The sequence below is a fragment of the Aristolochia californica genome, unplaced genomic scaffold, assembly GCF_029961685.1.
Source record: "Aristolochia californica isolate CCGP_79_NKW_82.1479 unplaced genomic scaffold, dmAriCali1.0.hap1 SCAF_13, whole genome shotgun sequence".
NCBI lineage: Eukaryota > Viridiplantae > Streptophyta > Magnoliopsida > Piperales > Aristolochiaceae > Aristolochia > Aristolochia californica.
Window position 1 is genome coordinate 1,419,427 of NW_027181804.1, and position 20,891 is coordinate 1,440,317.

The 20,891-nt window shown below is 35.6% G+C and overlaps 3 protein-coding genes across 3 annotated transcripts; 1 reads left to right on the forward strand and 2 right to left on the reverse strand.

Moving 5' to 3' along the window:
- Positions 1–913: 913 nt before the first annotated feature.
- On the reverse strand, positions 914–2,213 carry LOC137948429 (uncharacterized). The gene is made up of 6 exons (XM_068794513.1): positions 2,210–2,213; positions 2,049–2,131; positions 1,818–1,824; positions 1,659–1,747; positions 1,181–1,309; positions 914–934 (listed from the first exon to the last, which is right to left on the reverse strand). Exons 1-6 carry the CDS (start codon positions 2,211–2,213, stop codon positions 914–916), a joined length of 333 nt encoding a protein of 110 aa, XP_068650614.1.
- A 1,468-nt stretch (positions 2,214–3,681) lies between these two features.
- LOC137948431 (pentatricopeptide repeat-containing protein At4g14850-like) lies at positions 3,682–4,283 on the forward strand. Its single transcript, XM_068794515.1, has 2 exons — positions 3,682–4,041; positions 4,101–4,283. The coding sequence occupies exons 1-2, from the start codon at positions 3,682–3,684 to the stop codon at positions 4,281–4,283; spliced, it is 543 nt and encodes a 180-aa protein (XP_068650616.1).
- An 835-nt stretch (positions 4,284–5,118) lies between these two features.
- On the reverse strand, positions 5,119–20,385 carry LOC137948927 (uncharacterized). The gene is made up of 6 exons (XM_068795145.1): positions 20,088–20,385; positions 18,113–18,218; positions 17,027–17,071; positions 16,471–16,579; positions 14,133–14,352; positions 5,119–5,644 (listed from the first exon to the last, which is right to left on the reverse strand). The coding sequence occupies exons 1-6, from the start codon at positions 20,133–20,135 to the stop codon at positions 5,426–5,428; spliced, it is 747 nt and encodes a 248-aa protein (XP_068651246.1). The 5' UTR covers positions 20,136–20,385; the 3' UTR covers positions 5,119–5,425.
- Positions 20,386–20,891: the final 506 nt, after the last annotated feature.

The following is a 20,891-nucleotide window of genomic DNA, read 5'->3' on the forward strand; positions in this document are numbered from 1 at the left end:
AGACCGTAATTATCGATTGGGGGTGGATTCAGTAAAGCCCTGTTGACCCAACTGGTTAGGTTAATTTTATTGTTAAATCATAAACCCACTAAACTTTAGAGAGGAGGGAGTGTAGGAGTGTCCAAGTTGGGTTCCCAAAAATTGAACTTGAACACCAAAAAACCTAATCGGGGTTGGAAAACTAACCTCGTCCTTGTTCTATTTTTTTTATTTTTTAACCCTATCTCTGCTCCATTTTCGTTTTGTCCCCGTGAGTCACGTTTAACATCGGTTGGCTTTGGGAAGACCCGATCCCCCACCTGAGATCCAATAGGATGTTTTTTTGCTCCATCTCGGACTCGGGGGGTGAAATCTAAAATCCATTCTTGGGTTTTTAGGTCAGAGATAAAAATAAACTTTAAACCAAACCCAACCCTAAACCCTAGAGATGAAATAAACCAAATCTAAACTCGACCAAGTGCCCACCCCAAGGGGTGGCATCGAGTCACGCGAGCCCGAACCTGCTTATGATCAAGTTGGTTTGATTTAAATATTTTGAACTCGACCTTAAAATTGTAATCGAGATCGAGTCCAATAATTTTAACCAAGTTTGAGCTCAAACCTACATTTAAAATTTTATATAAAATACATGTTAAATAAACTGTATATAAAATTATACATAAATTTTACATAAAATTGGGCATGACCTCTATATATAAAACATGCATAAAATTGTCTATATACTCTGTATAAAATTGTTCATAAACACTGCATAATATTATGCATAAACCTTATTCAATAATCAAACACAAAAATATCATTAAAATATCAATTTCAATTTACAATCACCCAAATAAAAAGTGTATATCCAGTATAAATTTATAAACTCTAACTCTTTCTCTTTGTGCTAGAAAACAATATACGAAGACCCCATTCACGTGAGCAAAATCTCCACCTATGACAAAAACAAAAGAATAAAATTTATTATTGTTTGATAAAAAAATTCTTCCACTACTAATTACTTAATGTAGTGAAAAATATTAAGATTACTAAGATGAGAAAAAGATGAAAAATCAAGTAATTGGTAGCATTATCTCCATAGTCTTCTTCTCAGGTTGTAATCATAAAAAAATAATAATAAATAAAACTAAATAAATTACTCAAAAATATTATAATAAACAATTATTCAAAAGTAGTTCACCTTTTGATTTTTTTTAACATCGTGAAGATCTCGAACCCAATTACCACCACAAATCAAAGCTTGAACTGTATTTGGTGCCAAGGAAGAACGATATGGGTCTATTACTCTACCACCCGTACTAAAGGTAGACTATGAAACTATTGTGGATATGAGAATGACAAATCTTAGATAATACCTAAAATTTCAGATTATTCACTTTCCACCATTCTAAAACATCTAAACCATATTTTGATATTTTCTCACAAATATACGCACCTTCTTCAAGACAAATTTTCAATTATGACCTTTGTGAATTCACTACTTTCACTTGTTTCACATAGGTCATTAACTTTAACCAACCTAAACTTGATAAAGAATGTGATCTACAACTTGTGGAAACACCCGTAGAGCTAATACTTGATGCAATCCATTAATTACTAATCTCCACAGTATATATGGATATATATTCATCATAAATTTCACATAAGGTTCGTCGAACTAATTTTATATTCATCGTAGCTGTCTCTTTATAATATATCTCTAGAAAACACATTTCGATCAATCTTAATTTGATCATTGTATCCAAAACTAGACCAACAACCATCAACAAATTGTATTCACCCCAGTACATCTCAAATTTCTCTTTCATTCTACTAACCATTGTCCTAGTCAAAACATTTTCATTTGTAGAATGAAAATTTAGAACTTCTTTTACCCTATATACCTCAATAAAGTACAAATTAGAAGTATGGTAGTTACTCCTAAAAATTATATTGGTTACTATATTAAAAACTTCTAGAATCCCACACACCATTTCTACCTTTTCTCATTCATCAAGACTTGGCAAACAATATTATGTTGGTTCTTTATCTTGAAATCTAGGAAATGCATATTTGAATTTTAATGCAGAAGATAACATGTCATAAGTGGAGTTCCAACTAGTTGGACAATTAATAACCAAACTTTTTGCACCTAGTTTTAGTTACTGCATAGTTTTAGAAAAAATACAAAGTCTAGCCTCAAACAGATTTATGAATTTGACACTCTTACACATATTCTCAATTATATCCTTAATCTGAACAAGACCATCTTGGACTAATAAGTTCAAAACATGAGCACAACAACGTACATGAAATAACTTTTCACCACAAACCAATTTCTTATTTATTGAAAAATCATCTTTCAAAACTCTCAGACAAACATCATTATATGCATCATTGTCAATTGAGATATTAAATACTTTATTTTTGATTTCCCAATCTTTCAAATACTTGTCCACCAATGGTATCAAAACAACAAAGATAAATCCAAAAAAAGAAAGATTAACAAATAAATGTAGACACATAGATGAGAGAGGAGATAGAAACAATTTATAATTTCTATTATGTAAATTATATAGAGAGAGTGAGACATTGGTTCATTAGTCTAGTGTTTATTTTTCTCCATGCAAATTATAAAGAACTTATCCACCATTTGGTTGTTTATTTTTCTCCATGCAAATTATTAAGAACTTATCCACCAATGGTTTATTGTCACATACTATGATGGGTGGTTCCATGCAAATTGGTTCAATTAGATTTAAGCCCCAATTGAACCGGATACAAACAAAAAAATTGATCAATGAACAATGCTGAAAACTGCTAGTTATTTTTCCTAGTTTAAATTCCTAACTACACATTATCCTAAATCTTGATTATTGACCACTAAAATGAGGATCCTTTTAAAAAGTTAGCCAGTGCCTTCAAGCGAGTGGTAATTCAATTTTGAAGCTTCAACCAGCAAATTCAAGCAAACTAAAACTTTCGCCTTCCACCACCTCTACCCCAATATCTCCAAGGCTAAAACACCACCACCAAAACAAAAAATCCGTCATGTTTCTTGCATATTCAAAAGCAAGTCATTAAACAATGATACCATTGACAAAAAATTTCTTTCTACAATAGTATCAACTCCATGAAAGAAAAAAAAATCGAATTTTTAAAAATGGAGTCGAAAGAACTTTATTTTGGGGTGAAATGCAAATGCTTGAAAGAAATAAAAAATGGTGGTTGGGAAGGTCATAGTAGCAAAAGCCAGGGGGATTTTTATTTCATACATCGGAAGAATCAGTTTGGTTATTAATTAAACTAGAAGAGGGGAAAAGAATGACTGACAGTAAAGAAATCAATTAGTTATTTATCAAAGTTTTATTTGATTCAATGACCAGAGTTAGACGAGGATATATAGCTCAAAGATAAATATATAGATCTATATATATTCAAAGTATTAGAGCTATGACCAGCAGTCAGTAGATACTCAACTGCCATGAACTCTGAAGTATGGCTTAGTGACCATTGACCTGCAAATAAAGAATGCATTTGTCCATAGCAATTTTAATGGAGATAGAACAATAACAATTAACATGAATACCAGTACATAAACATGCACAAAATCGATTGGGTTACCTTTGTTTGACTTCCGTCAAATAAAGAATGCAAAAAATCGATTAGCTTACTTGATACCGCTGTTTCAAAACTGGGCTTATGAGTGATATGTTTGTTGGGTGCAGTATCATAGATATGTACTGCAAAACTAGGCTGGTAGTGCTTGCCTGGCGCGTTTTTTATGAAATACCTGACAAAAATGTGACTGCTTGGAACGTGTTGATGTCAAATTCTGTGACTGGAGGGGACACCGGCGAGGCCGTCTCAGTGTTTGCGAGGTTCAGGAGGGATGGTGGAGAAGCCAATTCGATCTCTTTTTGTGCATTTTTGAATGGATGCGTGGACACCAAGAATCTTCGTCTTGGGCAACAACTGCATGGGCTTGTTGTCAAGGCAGGATTTGGAGGGGATGTCTCTGTTGGAAATGGTTTAGTGGATTTTTACGGGAAGTGTCGAGAGGTGGGATTACGCCTAGAAATCAGGTTTCTTGGTGCTCGATGATTGTGACATATGTGCAGAACGATAAGGAAAAGGCAGCATTTAATGTGTTTTTGCATGCTCTTTGTGAAGGAGTGCCGCCCACAGATTTCATTGTTTCAAGTGTGCTAAGTGCTTGCGCTGGGCTTGCTGTGCTTCAGCTAGGGAGTTCAGTTAGTAAAAGCTTGTGTCGATGGAAGTATTTGGAGGAGGAAGAGAAATAAAGTGAGGTTTTGTATCACAGTGAGAAGCTTGCATTTGCCTTCAGAATAAACAAGAATCTCAGGGTCTGTGGTGATTGCCATAGTGCCATTAAATTCATCTCTCAGATTGTTAGAAGGGAAATTATTGTAAGGGATAATAACAGATTCCATCATTTCAGGAATAATCGATGTTCTTGTGGTGATTATTGGTAGTTCTTTATCTTTAAAGCATTCTTCTGGAACTCCAGAAATATGTATTCCAAACTGATCCATTAATGTAAGAGTAATTTATTATTATTTGTGGATAGCTGTTTCCTTTTTTATTTTTATTTATCTTATCTCTACAAGTTACTTCAGGAACAAACTCTGTTTTAGGCCCTGTATCTTCCGTAGTGAAAAATTCCTAATTTAATTCAAGCACCCCCGTAGTCCAGGATTCATTTATGTCTCATCTTCATGAACTTGAGATTTTTCCAAAACCAAGACCTTGTACTCCAGTTTCTACGCTACAATGATATTGAAAGACAGTTTGTCCAAAGTCCTCCCTAGAGACGAAGTCCAGATTTTTGAATACTCAAATCCCATTTAAGTGTCACTTCATCGTCATCTTCATCGTTTGTCAAATATGTTAAACTTAGCTTGGAGTGACACTCCAAATAATGGATTGTCTTTGATGCCTAGTGTTTCAAGTCGGCTATCAGGTTCACCAAAGAGGCTTATGTATTTGGGTTTTGTAAAGTAATCACATTTGTCTGATTACCATCCTGAGTACTTGAAGATGCTCATTAGCATTAACGGGAAAAAGTAAAAGAATAATAGTGCCTACTCTAGAAGCACGTTTTTACTGAACAAAAACTGAGAGGAGTATTGATTCATTAGGAATGCAACATTGTGTCATATAGCAAGGTACTAAATCGTTCTTAATGTAAACCTGGAAACAAAAGGTTTGTAACAGCTATGTAAGCCCCCAAAAAGAAAGAAAAAATGCATACATCAAAACATACTCAAGAACATGTAAAAGAAACTTATCTTGCTAATATTCATATCACTTAATGGATTCAACCATTTTGATTAGGCAAGATGACCCTCCAACCTTATCAAAATCAGCCTTAAGAAAAATGAAAACACAGAAATGTGAGGATACCAGTACCCACATATCATGTTTATACTTTGATATATTGTTGATCTGTGTGGTGTGAAGAAAGTTCAGATTGATGTCGACGCCGATGATGTGCTCTCTTGTGGCTTCTAACTCGCCTTCTGGAAGGAGTGCTACCTGTAGTAGAGTTTTGAATCTCTTCAAGAGGCCCTACGTTCCCAAAGATGCAATCCAAAGGATCCACAATCACATCATCCACCTGTTTCCTCTGAAATAAAGGCGGCTATATAACAGAAAGAGAAACAGTCAAAATAAAAGCTTAGGTTTTAAAATTTCAATTCAGATATTATCAGAACAGAGGATGCAATTTATACATACTTAAAATTTAGATAAATTCATCATACAAAAATATACCTCCAATAGAAGCAGATTCAACCATGTTATGATATTTCCCCTTAATTAACTTTCACATTTGAAAAAAAGGTTGTTAGTGTACTTTGGAAAGTAGAAAGTGAAACCACTGGAGAAAATTGCAATGCGTAAGAGGTCAAAGGAAGTTGGGGTGATATTCACTTCACCAAGAGAAAGTGATCTCCCCCATTCTTCATAAAACAAGAGAAAATAAAAGTCCATACTGAGAGGTGGAATTTCACTGTCCGTCTTCATCAACCTAATGATTGACCATGATCACCAAATAGATCATGGTAGAGAGGGACGCAGGAAGAGAGGAGATGGAGGCCCTCCCTCTCCTCCCAGCCAGTATTTAATGGTGTAGTATAGGTATGATTTCCTTCCTTAACTCAACTTACCATTACTACATTTCTTCTAGCAGCCTCATCATAAATCCATTTTATTATTGAATTCCTCATATACTTCCCATAGGGTTACACTAACACCAAAAAGTAAATTCTATTAAACTTTCCATAAGACACACTAGCATAAACAAGTAGATTCTCCAGTAAATGTAGATCATCCGGGAAAAAAAGAATACTACCTAATGATTTGATTGTCAGCATACCTTTACCAAATTGAGAGTGGGACATACAAATTTCTCCATTCAATTGAGAGCAGACTCCCTTATTAAGTTTACTCAGCAAAGTGTCCATACGACTAGGGGTGGCATCGAGTCGAGCTGAGCTCGAACCTGTATATGTTCGAACTGGGTTTGATTTAAATACTTCAAACTCGAACTCGAGCCCAGCCTAACCTCGAGCTTAAAATTAGAATCGAGTTTGAGCTCGAGCCCAACCCAGCCTCGAGCCTAAAATTGGAATCGAGCTTGAGCCCAATAATTTTAACTGAGTTCGAGCTCCAACTTACATTTAAAACTTTGCATAAAATACATGTGAAATAGACTGTATATAAAATTATGCATAAATTTTACTTAAAATTGGGTATGACCTCTACATAAAATTGGGAATGACCTCTACATATAAACCCTGCATAAAATTGTTTATACGCTCTGCATAAAATTGTCCATAACCAATGCATAATATTATTATGTATAAACTTGATTCAATAATCAAACACAAAAATTTAAATTAAATACCAATATCAAATTTACAATCACCCGAATAAAAACTATAAATCCAGTATATCCAATAGCAACCAACAACCACGTGATACAACACACAACTGACCAACTATCCATTCCCGAAACAAAATCTACATTGATAAAAGTTAACAAAAGATCCAAATGACCATACCCACGCAAAATGTATCCGAAAATGTAGGCTCTAAGAGATTTTAAGTTTCAAATGAATAGCATACAATCATAGTAATAGAGTAGGTCACAATTCCAAGCATGATTTTCTCCCAAAAATACTTCACATAGCCAAATTAATGATGTAAAAGGGTAACTGAAAATTTTACTGATTGGCTCCCCTCATAGGTCAACGATGTAAAAGGGTAACTGAAAATTTTATAGATTGGCTCCCCTCATAGGTCAACTAGAACAATATCTCAATATTATAGAGATTCAACCATTAGAAACTACACCATACATAATAGTCACCACATGGAGACTTTACCATCATCATAAAAGTATACTCACGTTAGCAGGTATTGTAATACAAATTCAGAAGTTGCAAATATATGCGTAACCAACAAATGATAACATTGCTTTCATAAATAAGACTAATCAAGGGCAAAATAAAATCTTCAATTTCCACTTTTAGAACAAGCAAAGATTCAAAATATATATGATTTTGCATCAGTTAAGGTTTTCTATTGTTTTAGAAAACATTTCGATTTAAGGCTAGAAACCCGTAACTATCAATTCCCAAAAACTTAAAACTCTTCCGTAGTCCAAACATCATTTGAAATATCGAAATCTAGACCATACATGTAGACCAAATAGATAACAACATCCTTCAAATGCGAGAACTAACATATAAATCTTGTACAGGGCCAGAAGGTAGACATATCAATGAGCACAAAAGAGTAATGGAACAAAAGTATAAGAACTATCCATTAAAAGGAATTTCAAGCTGCCTGTATAGAAACCCCTAAATTTATTTTTTCCTTCTATCCATGCTTAAATTCAGATACAACAAAGAATTTATTGAGAAAATAATGTCGTTGCACGCTGTACACATCAATCCATGCATGGATAGCTTCATTTTGACACCAAATCAAATCAGCTAAAGGGAAAGGATCTATGAGAAATAATGAAATGAAAAGGTACTGGAGGTTCATTAGTCACAATGTTTGGTACTTCGACTTAAACCAATCTTGATATACATATAAGCAACCCAAACATGAAGATACCATTGGTACAACACAATTGCCATGAATGAAGATTTTAGATTTCAATTTGAATCAGTTTCGGTCTGGCAACTCATGAAAAAACACAGTAAGTTCAAAGAAGCATATCAACAAACACACACTGAACATATTCAGAGAAACATGTCTTCAGTAAAACAAAACAAAGAACAACGGAAAACATCTTAAACAATTAAAAACCAGAAATAATAGATAGATACAGACTTTACAACTTGTCTAATGAAGTCGTTCTATCATTTCACGTACAAAGGTTTCAAGTAGTAGACCAGCGGAATGAAGGCATGAAAGAAATCAAGAAATAAAAAAATCACTAACATTATAGCACTCTTTTTTATGGTGAATGAGATGATACTAACCACATCATGTCAGTGGACGAAGATGTGATAGATATCAGTACTATCATGAAACTAGAGCAACGCCCAATAAATTTTTGAAATAGGTATACAGATCATCAATGGTAGCTCCCATAGTACTTCTCATAAGTTCGATCAATATATATCTACTAAGTCTTTTTGAAGTTGAGTAGCTGGTGGCGTCTCTAAGGTCATTACAGACAGCTTGAGATCCTTGAGATATAAGAGTAGAGAAACTCACCTCATATGACGGGGAATATCGACGACAGCGATGGTGACTACCAAGGGGCAGGGGTGGCCATGTGCATATTGGAAAACCGATAGGGTGCCTGGAAATCTGATATCGGGACTCTTGAGCCCCAAATCCCATTTCTGATACCCGAACTCCTCGTTGCGCTACCGAATCCCGACTAATCCGATATCCGAAGCAATTGCTCCGTTGGTTGGGCTCTCACTAAGTTAACGAGCTGGCTCGCGAGCTTCTAAACTAAACCATGATTCGCTCAAACTCGGCTCGTTAACTTAAACGAGCCTGATCTCGATCTTGAATTCGATTTGAGATTGAGATAAACTGAACCGAACCGAACCGAACAAAGCCAAAACCGAGCCGAGCTCGAGTCGCTTGCGAACCGGCTAGGTTCAATGCCACACCTACATATGACCCCTGAAACTTTTAGAGCCACCCAATTCCAAAGGACTGGAAATCAACTTAGCTGCAGAGATGTAGCATAATTGCCAGTGACAAAAGCAACCAACACTCAAATCTTTAAGTCTACTTTTCGGAAAGTAATCTAGGGTAGAGGCAGGATTCCTGTTTTATCAAAGAGGGTAACAATATTGGGCCAACTACATTATTTAAAAAAAAAGGAGTGGTGCTTACATGTCTATTGCAGTTTTTTTTTTTTTTATGAAGTCATGTCTATGTCATGTCTATGTCTATTGCAGTATTTGAAAGGTTTTATGAAAGATGCCATTTGCTGGGTTTCTAGTCATTTCGTGGAGGGATAACATAAGCTTTTACACATTTGAAACATGTCTAAACCTATTTTCCAAAACATATGGTATTTGGAGGTTTTACAAAAGATTCTACCTCGAATTTGACAAACTCATGTTTGTCCGTATCTTAGTTTCAACTTGGTTAAGAGGAGTTTTAGATTTTTTTATTTTATTTTTACCTTTCTCCATCTTTCCAAAGTCTCTCAGGGAGCTAAGGTTTCCAATGGCTAAGGTTCACACTCTTCTTCATAGGTTAATTCTTTGCAGTACATCTTTCTCCTTGTCTTTAATTATCGAGGGGGATTCCATGGCAGTGATATCTAGGGCCAATGAGACTCCTCTCATCCCCCCAAATCCACACACAGCCTTCTTGGGGCCAGGTTATGAGTATCATTATTATTATGGATTGCCCACTGGCTGAGGTTCACACTCTCATCATAGGTTAATCCTCTGCAGCAGATCTTTCATTATTAGTACGAATTGCCACTAGCTGAGGTTCACACTTCATCATAGGTTAATCCTCTGCAACAGATCTTTCCACCGTGTTGATTGAAAGATTTCAGGCCAAGATGATCTCGCAATGTGTAAGAATAATATACTTATAGTAAATTGTGGATAAGATTACAGGTAGTTACACTAACAAAATTACAGCAATACGATAGCTGGATTACAGTAAAAGAAGTAAAAATACAAAATAGAGATAGAAATATAAAAGACATGTTGCAATTCTATCAGCCACCCACAATGGAAATATGTGAAGATTGGTTCTTAACTCTTGAAACCAAGTACATGAAAGATATAGTGAATACATTACAACCTATTGGGCCGAAGAAAAATTCGATAAGAAGATCACCATTTAATACTTCGTCAGTAAAAAAGTGTTGATCAAGGTCGATATGTTTCGAGCGAGCATGACAAAAAAGATTTGCTACTAAATATGTGGCACTGACATTATTACAATAGACGGTTACTAGTGTAGGTAAAGGAAACTGTAAGTCTTGAAGGAGTTTCCTGATGTAAACAGAATCAGCAATAAAAGCAGCCCTAGAACTATATTCTGCTTCTGTAGTTGACCTGGAAATAGTAGGTTGCTTCTTGGCAGACCAGTTCAATAGATCATAACCAAGAAATATGCAAAAAACCAGATGTAGATCTGCAAGTATCTTGACAAGCAACCCAATCGAAATCACAATACACAGCCAATGGAGTGATGGATTTCATTAGGAGCAAACCATGATGCAACGAGCCTTTACGATATCAAAGAATATGTTTGACCTTCTTAAGATGTGTGACTCTGGGCTGATGCACATACTGTGAAAAAGATTTACAGCATAAGAAAGGTCTATCCATGTAAATGTGTGATATTTCTATGCACCGACAACTTGTCTGTATTCTGAAGGATTTGGTAAGAGCTAGCCATCATTAGAAGATAAATGACTATTGACAGCAAGAGATGTAGAGCAAGGTTTACAGTTCTACATATTAAACTTCACCAATAAGTGAGAAGCATACTTTGATTGAGTAAGAAGCAAATGATAGTGCTGATAGAAAACCTCTATACTAAGAAAATAATGCAACTGACCAAGATCTTTCATAGCAAACTCGTTAGCAAACTCATGTTGAAGAGTGAAAATCAAGGCATGTAACAAATAGGAAGAGCTGCCGATAAGCACAAATAAAGGAGGAGCAAAATCATTCCTTTAGATGAATTATACGTAAACATGGAGGGATCAGGTGAGTTCTCTTTTTTTTTTTTTTTTTTTTTTTTGGAGTAGCAACCAAGTTCCTGAAGAAAGCTCATAAACCTATGGAATAATGCCCGAGGAGCCTATTTATAGAGCTTTTTTTAACTTGCAAATGTAATCCGGATGATGGGAATGTGAAAAGCCAAGTTTTGTCTCATGTATATCTCTTCGTTCAGATGACCATGCAAAAATACGTTTTTGGTATCCACTTGTTTAAGAGGCCACCCCTTCAATAGTGCAATGACTAGTACAGCATCCATTCGTCATAAACAATTCCATGTTGTTGCTTATAGCCTTATGCAATGAGCCAGGTTTTAAGATATTCTACATTGACATCGGCCTTTTTTTCAACATCCATTTGCAGCCAATGACATTGCAAGAAGCTAATGAGGGAATCAATTCCCAAATATGATTTTTTAAGGGTATCGTAAATTAATCCAATCAAGTATATTGTGAAGAAGAGGATCATATTCTTCAACCATGGCAACTCTCCAAGCTGGATCATTAAGTGTCTCACTATAGCTCTTGGGTTCAACAAGAAGATCTGAAACAGAATCTGCCACTAAGGATGAAATAGTAGAAGAGGCCAGTCTCACTTCTGAAGGAGTAAAAACAAGATGAAGTCCAGTAGAAGATGAGATGGGGTTGGACTTGTGGCTTAATGTGGATCCATCACTAGGTTGAACAGCTTTAGCTGGACCAGCACTCTGCAGATTCAAACCAACCTCATTATGTGGACAAGATGATGAAGTAGCCACACGTTGTTGATGAGAATCTGCAGGTAAATACTGTTGCATAAAATCAGCAGACTCAACATTTGAATTTTGAATAATAACCATCTCATTTTGAGAAACATTTTCTGGATTAGAAATTTCTGACTCAGCACTAGAAGATGGACAAGTTCCATCAATATGATTGTAGGCATTAAAGCTTTTCAGAACAGGTAGAAAAAGGGATTTTCAAACAAGATAGTTGGTGTGGTTGAGTTCCAGAGGAACTATAGATTTGATGTTGACTAGTAGCAGGCAAGAAGGAGAAGAAGAAGAAATAGTAGAGATACAGAGGTAGAGAACGATTCTTTTGAGGAAGCCATGAGAGAGAGAGAGAGAGAGAGAGAGAGAGAGAGAGAGAGAGAGAGAGAGAAATTCTAGTCAAGACTCGTGAAAATCTAGAGCTTTGATAAGATGAAAGATTTGAGGCATAGATGACCCTCACAATGTGTGAAGATAATATATTTATAGTAGATTGTGGATAAAGTTACAGGTAGTTACACTAACAGAATTACAGCAAGTATAAGAGCCAGATCACAGTTAATAAATTAAAAATACAAAATAGTGAGATAGAAATATAAAATAATTGAAGCTATTCGATCAGTGAAATCTCCCCATCCCTTCCAGGAGCTTGGTTAAGGATATCACTTAGTAAAGATTTACAGTGGCCGAGGTTCACCGTCTTCATCATAGGTTTATCTTCAGCAGCAGATCCTTCACCTTGCGTATCATTAGTGAGAGGAGTTCCATGATGGTGATAACTAGGTCCAAGGGAGATTCTCCTCTCATCCTCCCACCCAATCCCCAACACACACTCACTCACATTAATAGTACAGATTGCCACATGGCTATGGTTCAAATTTCTCTTCATGGAATCATGGGTTAATCCTCTGAAGCAGATCTTTCTCTTTGCCTTACATTTATTGAAGGGGACTACATGATGATGATATCTAGGGTCAAGGGAGGCTTTCCTTCCATCCCTCAACATACACACACTCTCCACCTTCCTGGAACCTGCATCGGCATTTCAACAAAGCTATGCATCTCTCAGACACAGGTGGCTGTTCAGCCAAATTGATGGCTGATGCCCTCACTAAGGAGACCGGATTTTTTTTTTCTTTGAGAAAGGAGAATAATAGAATATTCCAGTTATCTTCATCTCCCTACACCAATGTGGTCTCTATCAAAAAACTCAATGTGGAATTCAAGCAAAGAATTCTACCATTAGAGGGACAGCAAGGTAAGAAATACACTTGTAGCCAACATCTCTGTTAATACAGGTTAATGACTGAAGACAGTTTTTCAGTAATGCTTTGAAAGCAATGAGCATTTTCCTGTTAGTTGGTAAATTTCTTACTTAAAACATTTGTTGCCTTTAATTATTGAGGGGGATTTCATGGAGTGATATCCAGGGTCAAGGGAGACTCTCCTCCCATCCCCATACACACACTCCCCACCTTCCTGGAGATTTTACTTCCACTGACATTTCAACTAATCTATGCATCTCTCAGACAAATGTGTCTGCTCAACCAAATAGGTAGCTGACAGCCTCACTACAGAAACATGTTTTTTTTATTTTTTTTGAGAAAGAAGGATAGTAGGATACCCAGTTATCTTCATCTCTCTACACCAATGTGGTTTCTATAAAAAAAACTCAACGTGGAATTGAAGCAATGCATCACCATGAGAGTGACAGCAAGGTAAGCAATACATTTGCAGCCAACACCTCTGTTAATCATACAGGTTGATGGCTGAAGACAGATTTTCAGTAATGCTTTGAAAGCATTGAGCAAAGCCTGTTAGTTATTGAATTTCTTACTTAATAACATCTGTTGGCAATTGCGTGTGGTAATTTCCCCAAAGCAGGATATACTAACTTGATTACAGCTTGAAATTAAAAAATCCTCAATTAGACAAAATACTAATGCTTTTCTATTGTAAGTTTCTCAAAAATCATCCTAGCCAAGGGGAGCATCTAAATTACTTGATTTATTTTCCAAATACTTGATCGGAGTTTCAAGTATGAGAAAAACAAGCTAATATACTAGAGAGTCCAGTGAGTTAAAATAGTAACATTGATAAAAGATGATAAAATTAGAATAGAGTATGTTGCAGCTATATACCGAAGAAATTGTAGTAGATGGCTTAGACTCCATGTCATCAGGCTTCTGGACAAATTTGTCCTCAGGTATTCCCTGTGTGCTGCTATCTCCAAAAACATTCCGCCGCCGCCATCGAAGGAGGGACTGGTTCGGGTTTGAATCAACAAATACTTCCTCTGGGTAGAAATGCTTATTAAGCAACCGAATCTTCCGAGGATCATCACGATACTTTGTCAATATTCTGTCAAAATATTAGTATTCAATTGCTAATTCAACTGTTTTACTAATTCAGAAGCAATGTAATAATCAATAATCCTAGATTTCAAGAACCGGGAAATGCAATCATGTGTAGTAACCTGGAGTGGCATGTCTTAACAGTATCTTATCCACACAGTACTAAAGGTTTCATCTAATAGTCACCCAGTCAATAATCACCCTCCCCTTTTTATTCTTTTTTTTTTCGTCTTTCTGAATGGATGACTCATTCACTTTTTTATTTTATCTTCATCAAACTCTAGTTGAAATTTCTAAACAATCAATCACCTTAAAAAAATGTTCATGGCCGAGCACCTACAATTTTCCTTCTGACAGAATATTATTAAAGCAAAAAAATTGGAATATAATCTAATCATATAACTTATCAGCTTCAGGGTTTCAAGCTTTAGCTCAATCTGTAAGGAACCTTAGTCTCGTGTACAGCTTAAAAAAACAAATGCATAATCATTTTTTTCACAAAAAGGAGTTCATATAGATTGACACCAACTGCTTTATGCACCAAATTTAATATGTCCATTTTCGTCAGGCCCTGAATTACTCACATAGAACTTTTTATGTTCATAGGTATGTTGTGCTTCAAAAAGCACCTTCTTCAGTATATTGATTGTCCATTTACTACTGACATGGCACGTGCACTAAATTGTCCATTTACTACTGACATGGGAAGTGTAATAAATTGTCCATTTACCACAGTGTTAGGAACTTAGGGGACTGACTACCAATACAAGATAAACCTAAATGAGTTGTTGCACCAAAGCTATTTACAAGAAAATGGGTACAAAACCAAAATTCCACTTAACCGAAAGAAAGCATTCAAGAACTGAATTAGGAACCTACACAAAAGTCAGTATTCATGGGTGAATCTCATATCCAGATCTTGCATGTTAAGGTTATAGCACTATGATTATGGTTAACTCCTCCTTGATCCAACAAAAAACACCACCCTTCTTGAAAAATATACATGAAAACACATATGTATGCCTATATATGTATCTATGCATGTAAACTTTGCAATGCTACTGTGCATTCCTACATCTGGATACATGGAATGTCATTATTCCCTAGTCCGTTAGGGGTTATAGCAGTTATAAACAATACATATTGAGTGCATATGATTTACAAGCTTGAATGAAGTTACAAGAATTAAAGGTAGGAGGTACAACTTTGAATGCCTGGAAGTAATTAAATTTGTCTAATGTTGTTTACTTTACAAGAAGACTTTCTCTTTTACGAACACTTCATAGGCCACAAGGAAAGGGACTCAACCCCAGTTTACCAATGATTGCACTCAAAACCATGAAGCAGTGAATATCACAAATATTCTTTTCAGAAAGTGCAGCACTCACTAATAGCTATCTGTACATTGCTTGCTAGTGAAACAGAAGGCTGTATATGGTGCACTTTCTAATTATGAATTCTTTTAACGATATAATTTTTTAAACGGATGGGAATTGTATAAAAATTAAAAAAAAATTAAGGACAGAAATTCCATGGTTGCTTCTTGAATTACCAGTGAAGAACCTTGTCAATCAAGATGACACAGAACTGTGTTTTTAACAAGTAGATCTCAAGAGGATTCGATTTTGAATGGATTTTATTTATCAAGAGCAACTGACATACCAGTCGTTAAAATGATTTAAAAAAACGCCTTTGACTTGCTAGTCTTTTTGAGATTGGATATATCAGTAGACACTCAGACACACTTGCTTGAACCTAAGAGACGAACACAAATAACAGACGCAGTCACTGAGCAAAGAGCTTATTGACACAGTGATTGCTTTACTAGTCAGTAAATGCTGGCACCAAGTGAAAGCTAACACAAAACATTGACAACCATTTGCATGATGCAAAGCTCCCAAGAATGCAGGTAGTCCTCAAATAAGCTGAACCCTCCTCGGTGCAGTATGGGTGGTTGCATCACTCATCAATAATCACATCTTGACAGCATGTAGGATATGTAAGTAAGCACTGCAAACAATTGCTCTGAGAGTTCTAACATCACCACAACACATCAACACTCGAAAACAAAATCTATCTAAGTAAAAATTCCACAAAAATTCTACAGCAGAGATCAGGAAAGTACATGTTTGTTAACACCATCTGCATGTGACTTCCGTCGAGGTCAAGTATTTGCTCTATGCAGGAATTTAAAGACCTGTTAAAGCTCCACATCCCGGATCCAATAGCAGCTCCTGTGAAATGATTCTTGTCTATTTTAGAATAACATCTAAAGGGCAAAAAGATACATCGCTGACACTGCATAGGCAAACTAAATTCAGATTCCTTTGTTTAAGATACCATTCTAAAAAGGAGGCAAAGAAGACAAAAACAAATTTGACTTGTATTATCTATGCTTGCACTCGATATTGAATGAGGCTGCATGCATCATCCAAAGCTTAATTCACAATTAAAGATTCTGGAAATGAAGGAAACATCTAGAGGACATTTTTGCTGAACTGAAGACCCTTCAACCATTGAACAACATTAAGCCATGTAACCGAGCTTTGAGTAATCTCAATGCTACAAGAAACTCACACCTTTTCTTGAGCTCCAGTGATAAGATTGAATAAGTTCAGAGAAATTTTAACTGGTATACTTCCAAAAAGAAAGTTGCAGATTGAAAATATAGGTCAGGTTACCTCCAGAATAGTTCAACCTGTGTCCAAAACTAAGTTTGCGAGTTGCTGCCAGACAAAATTATTTTTTTACATAAAACTGTTAGAATCCAATGATAAATTAACTAAAAGCAGAAAAAGCAGAAACATAATGAAAGAAAAAAAACTGTACTTTAGCAGTGTAAAGAAGAATAACCATATCACTAACCAACAGTGTACCAATTCTCACAATATAAAATCATAAAAAGTCTACCAAGCTAAAAAATATATTTTTCTTATTTCATGAAATACCAAACTATAAAATATTGCAAGCATGAGAAAACAACTACAGGGAGAGATTCGACTGCTCCATTCAAACAAGAAAGCAATTATGTTAGCAGTTTTTTTTTCTTTGAAAACAATGATGATCAGTAGTGATACAACATAAAGTAAAACATAGGTTATACACAGTACAACTAGAATAAAGCTCAAGTGAAGGCCCAAAGGCAAAATGATATCTGGATGCCCCATTGTTGCGAGCATGTCAGCTTCTGAGTCAGCTGATCTTCGGATCTTGTGCCAGGCCATTCGCCATTCACCTGTTATGTCTTTAATCTCAACAAATAGGTGCCTTACGATAGCAGTTCTGATCAATCACTCCAAAGAGCTTAGATTCTATCATGTTCGTTTATTTTCTCAGGTTAGTTATGAGGATTCAGAGGCATAAATCTTTAGTCATGCTTTTTGACTTCCAGTGATAATAGCCTACAATCCATGAGAGGAAGATGACAGATGTTGAAAAGATATTATTCAGGTATTCTATTTCAAGAAAACAAAAATAGGCCCATATCCAGTAAGACAAATTAAAAGAAAAAGAAAATAAACATCTCAGTTTTTTTATATGTGACGTAGTAAAAATGAACTTATTTTCACTGATATAAAACCTAAATTTTTTTATTTTGAGTAAAAAACAAACATCTTAGAAGAAATAAAAGACAACTTAATTAACATCTTAGAAGAAATAAAAGACAACTTAATTAAGTACAGATGATGAAACAAAACTACAAACAAACAGAAAGAGAAAACAGATAATAGGCGTGATTGCACATTCAGTGTGAAGATTTTAGAGACCTGCCCATGTGACACCAGATGCAACACAGGCACCAAATGTAAAATCCCTAATAGCTTTCGCCTTGCATGTTTGAAGAATATGCTCCTCTCCAGCAGTTAATTGCTCCTGAATAACACACGTGCATTTTTCAGATTACAAGTAAGGAAAGAAATATCAACAGAAGCAGATCCTTACGGATAATATAGACCGTCAATCCAGTTAAACTATTTTAAATGTCTTATAAATGATAGCTTAACTGAAGGGTTTCTCTACTTGGGTGTTGAACCCCATATCCTGTTGAGATATGAATCCAAATATCTCTCTAGAAACCCTCCTATGTGGCCATCAAACCAAAGACCCAACCCACTCATAAGTGAAGGCATGGAAACAATCATTTAAGAACATAAGTATAATTGAGGTTCTCTCTAATCAAAACTATATAACATTTATAAAAAGTAGTTTTTCAGAACATGAAGATTTTCTAAAAAGTTTAACTGAATAAAATCTCTAAACCAGCTCTAAACCAACATCAGTACCACAATACTACAGCAGATTTTGCCACAAACAGTATTGAAATTTTATAACCTGACTAAGTACCCCTAGAATCCTATGACCCTTTTTTTTTTAATGGAGAATCCTATGACCTTTGGGCATCAAACAGATGTCGTGCCATCCCAAATGTGCCAAATTGTCAGACCTGGCATTGAGACTGCAAATGACACGGATGGAGGAGGATTCATGTAACCAGACCTAACATAGTTGGGACAAGGCTATAATGATGAAGACAATGACCATGTCAGACCTAACAATAACCTTTTCTTCCTTTACTTCTGGATTATGAGATATCTGAAGAGATGTGCTTTACTATCCATGATGACAATAGAAAAACTTTGGGTGTAAGTAATAAACTTCATCAGTCACCTTACAGATATATTATACTTTGACAGTCATACAACAGGGAAAGCAATTGAGCAACAATTACTACATTTGACATTGATTAGATACTATGCCCATGCTCTGGTCAGTACCATTTACATCATTTCAACAAAAATGAGAAGACTATTTAACAACTTTACGTTACTATTGCCCAACTACATGCTGGCTGCCCTAATGCAGATGATTTTAACCATATACCATGATTACCATGGAACATACAGAAATAGAAGAAATCAATAACAGTGACTAAGCCTGCAAACTGCAAACTGCAAAGAAACACAGTCAGTGGCTCTTCCATCATGTAGTAGGAATTTGCGTTTAGAGGCTGCAGACTTGCTCTCGTAAGATACTAAGCAACTTAGGATCTTAGTTAAGCGATGACTAGTAGGACCATAGTTTAGTACCGGCGTCACAAACTTGTAGGACAGAATTTACTAGCCTTCATTACAATATTTTGTAAGAGCAATGTCAAGTTATACTACAGAATTTACCACTCGTCATAAACAAAAAAAAAATTAAAAAAAAAAAAAAACACTTTGTGAGAACAATGTCAAGTAGTGACTCTTGCTCTTTCTACCATTTCTGAAGCTTGAAAAACATTCGAAATAAGTTCTAACTGCAGCTCATGTTGCCGTAAAAGATGCTAATGATAATCCTAGATCATCATTTGCGCGCTTTGAAGTATTAAAAAGCCATCGGCTCTTGCAAATATTTTAAAAGAACATAGAATTCGAATTGGATCAGCGTTGTCGAAGTAGAAAGTATCCCAACTTGACAAAAATTTCAGAAAGGAACTTCATCTCCCTAGCGGCAATTTTAATTTTGGCAATCACTTTTTCGTAGTTAACATTGGAGAGAAGCGTCTGAACTGATCTGAGGAGAGCATCATCCTCTTTTGTATCTAAAATTGCTCTTCGAAAAACTTTCTTTTTTCTTTTCGAATCCGATAAATATGCGATACCTCTATAGAGAAAGACTTCAGGAAAAGAAAAAAAAAAATCGTAATCCGGTAAACAGCGAAATTAACGTCACAAAACCGAGGTATTAGAGTAGAAATACCTTCCTCGACCTCAGAGTGAATTCCAGTTCCGCGAGCATATCACCCATTTGCGGAGAAAAAGTTAGTTTTTTTAATTTATTTGAAAGAGAATGATTTCTGCAACCGACGACGGAAGCTAAAGGAAAGCTGGAGTCTGCACTACTCGAATGTTCTTCTCCGACGTCTAAATCTTCGATCTCGTCGCAATCAATGCGCGACTGGATTTACTGCCCAGTTCCCGCCGACGAAGTGGGTCGGCGCCGGTCTTCCTGATCCGCCCAAACAAAATAATCACTTACGTGTAATGCAATGACACGTGTTATGAGTACATTGGAAAAGCACGTCTCCGTGTTGGACTTTGAAAATATAACTAACTTGATAGGAACACTCAATGGACCGATTCCATTAAGGTTTATCAGGAATTTGAGGGAGGGGGTTATTGTACTTGGAAAGTATTCCAGATGAAATTTTACTTTCCATCGTTTTAGATTTAGAAAGAGAATAAGAGAAAGTAGATAATTTCATCCTTCCGCTTTCCTTGCACACTAATGCATTTTATGAAAAATTATTATACTTTAATGAAAGATATTCAAGTCTAGTTCACAAGGAGCAACATTCATGTTAATCTAATCTATGCGTAACGAGATATTCTCATTGGGGTTGGCAAAGATTATGCTATAGAATAAAATAATAATAATTTAAGTGGTCATAACAAATTCAATGATGAAGTTTTTTGTGTCAAATTGGGCGTGAAATTAAAGCTCTTTGAGTCTAGTTTCTTGAGAAACAAATTGTTTGTGATTCCGAGCTATATTTTAAGATAT

Coding starts and splice junctions, on each gene's coding strand:
- LOC137948429 (XM_068794513.1), bottom strand. Junction 1,310..1,658: donor CTACGATGAATATAAAATTA/GTTCGACGAACC, acceptor ATAGTTTCATAG/TCTACCTTTAGTACGGGTGG. Junction 935..1,180: donor ATGTTAAAAAAAATCAAAAG/GTGAACTACTTT, acceptor TTTTTGTCATAG/GTGGAGATTTTGCTCACGTG.
- LOC137948431 (XM_068794515.1), top strand. CDS start 3,682: ATGAGTGATATGTTTGTTGGGTGCAGTATCATAGATATGTACTGCAAA. Junction 4,042..4,100: donor TTTACGGGAAGTGTCGAGAG/GTGGGATTACGC, acceptor ACATATGTGCAG/AACGATAAGGAAAAGGCAGC.
- LOC137948927 (XM_068795145.1), bottom strand. CDS start 20,135: ATGGGTGATATGCTCGCGGAACTGGAATTCACTCTGAGGTCGAGGAAG. Junction 18,219..20,087: donor TCACTCTGAGGTCGAGGAAG/GTATTTCTACTC, acceptor TGTGTTATTCAG/GAGCAATTAACTGCTGGAGA. Junction 17,072..18,112: donor ATCTGGTGTCACATGGGCAG/GTCTCTAAAATC, acceptor TTTGTCTGGCAG/CAACTCGCAAACTTAGTTTT.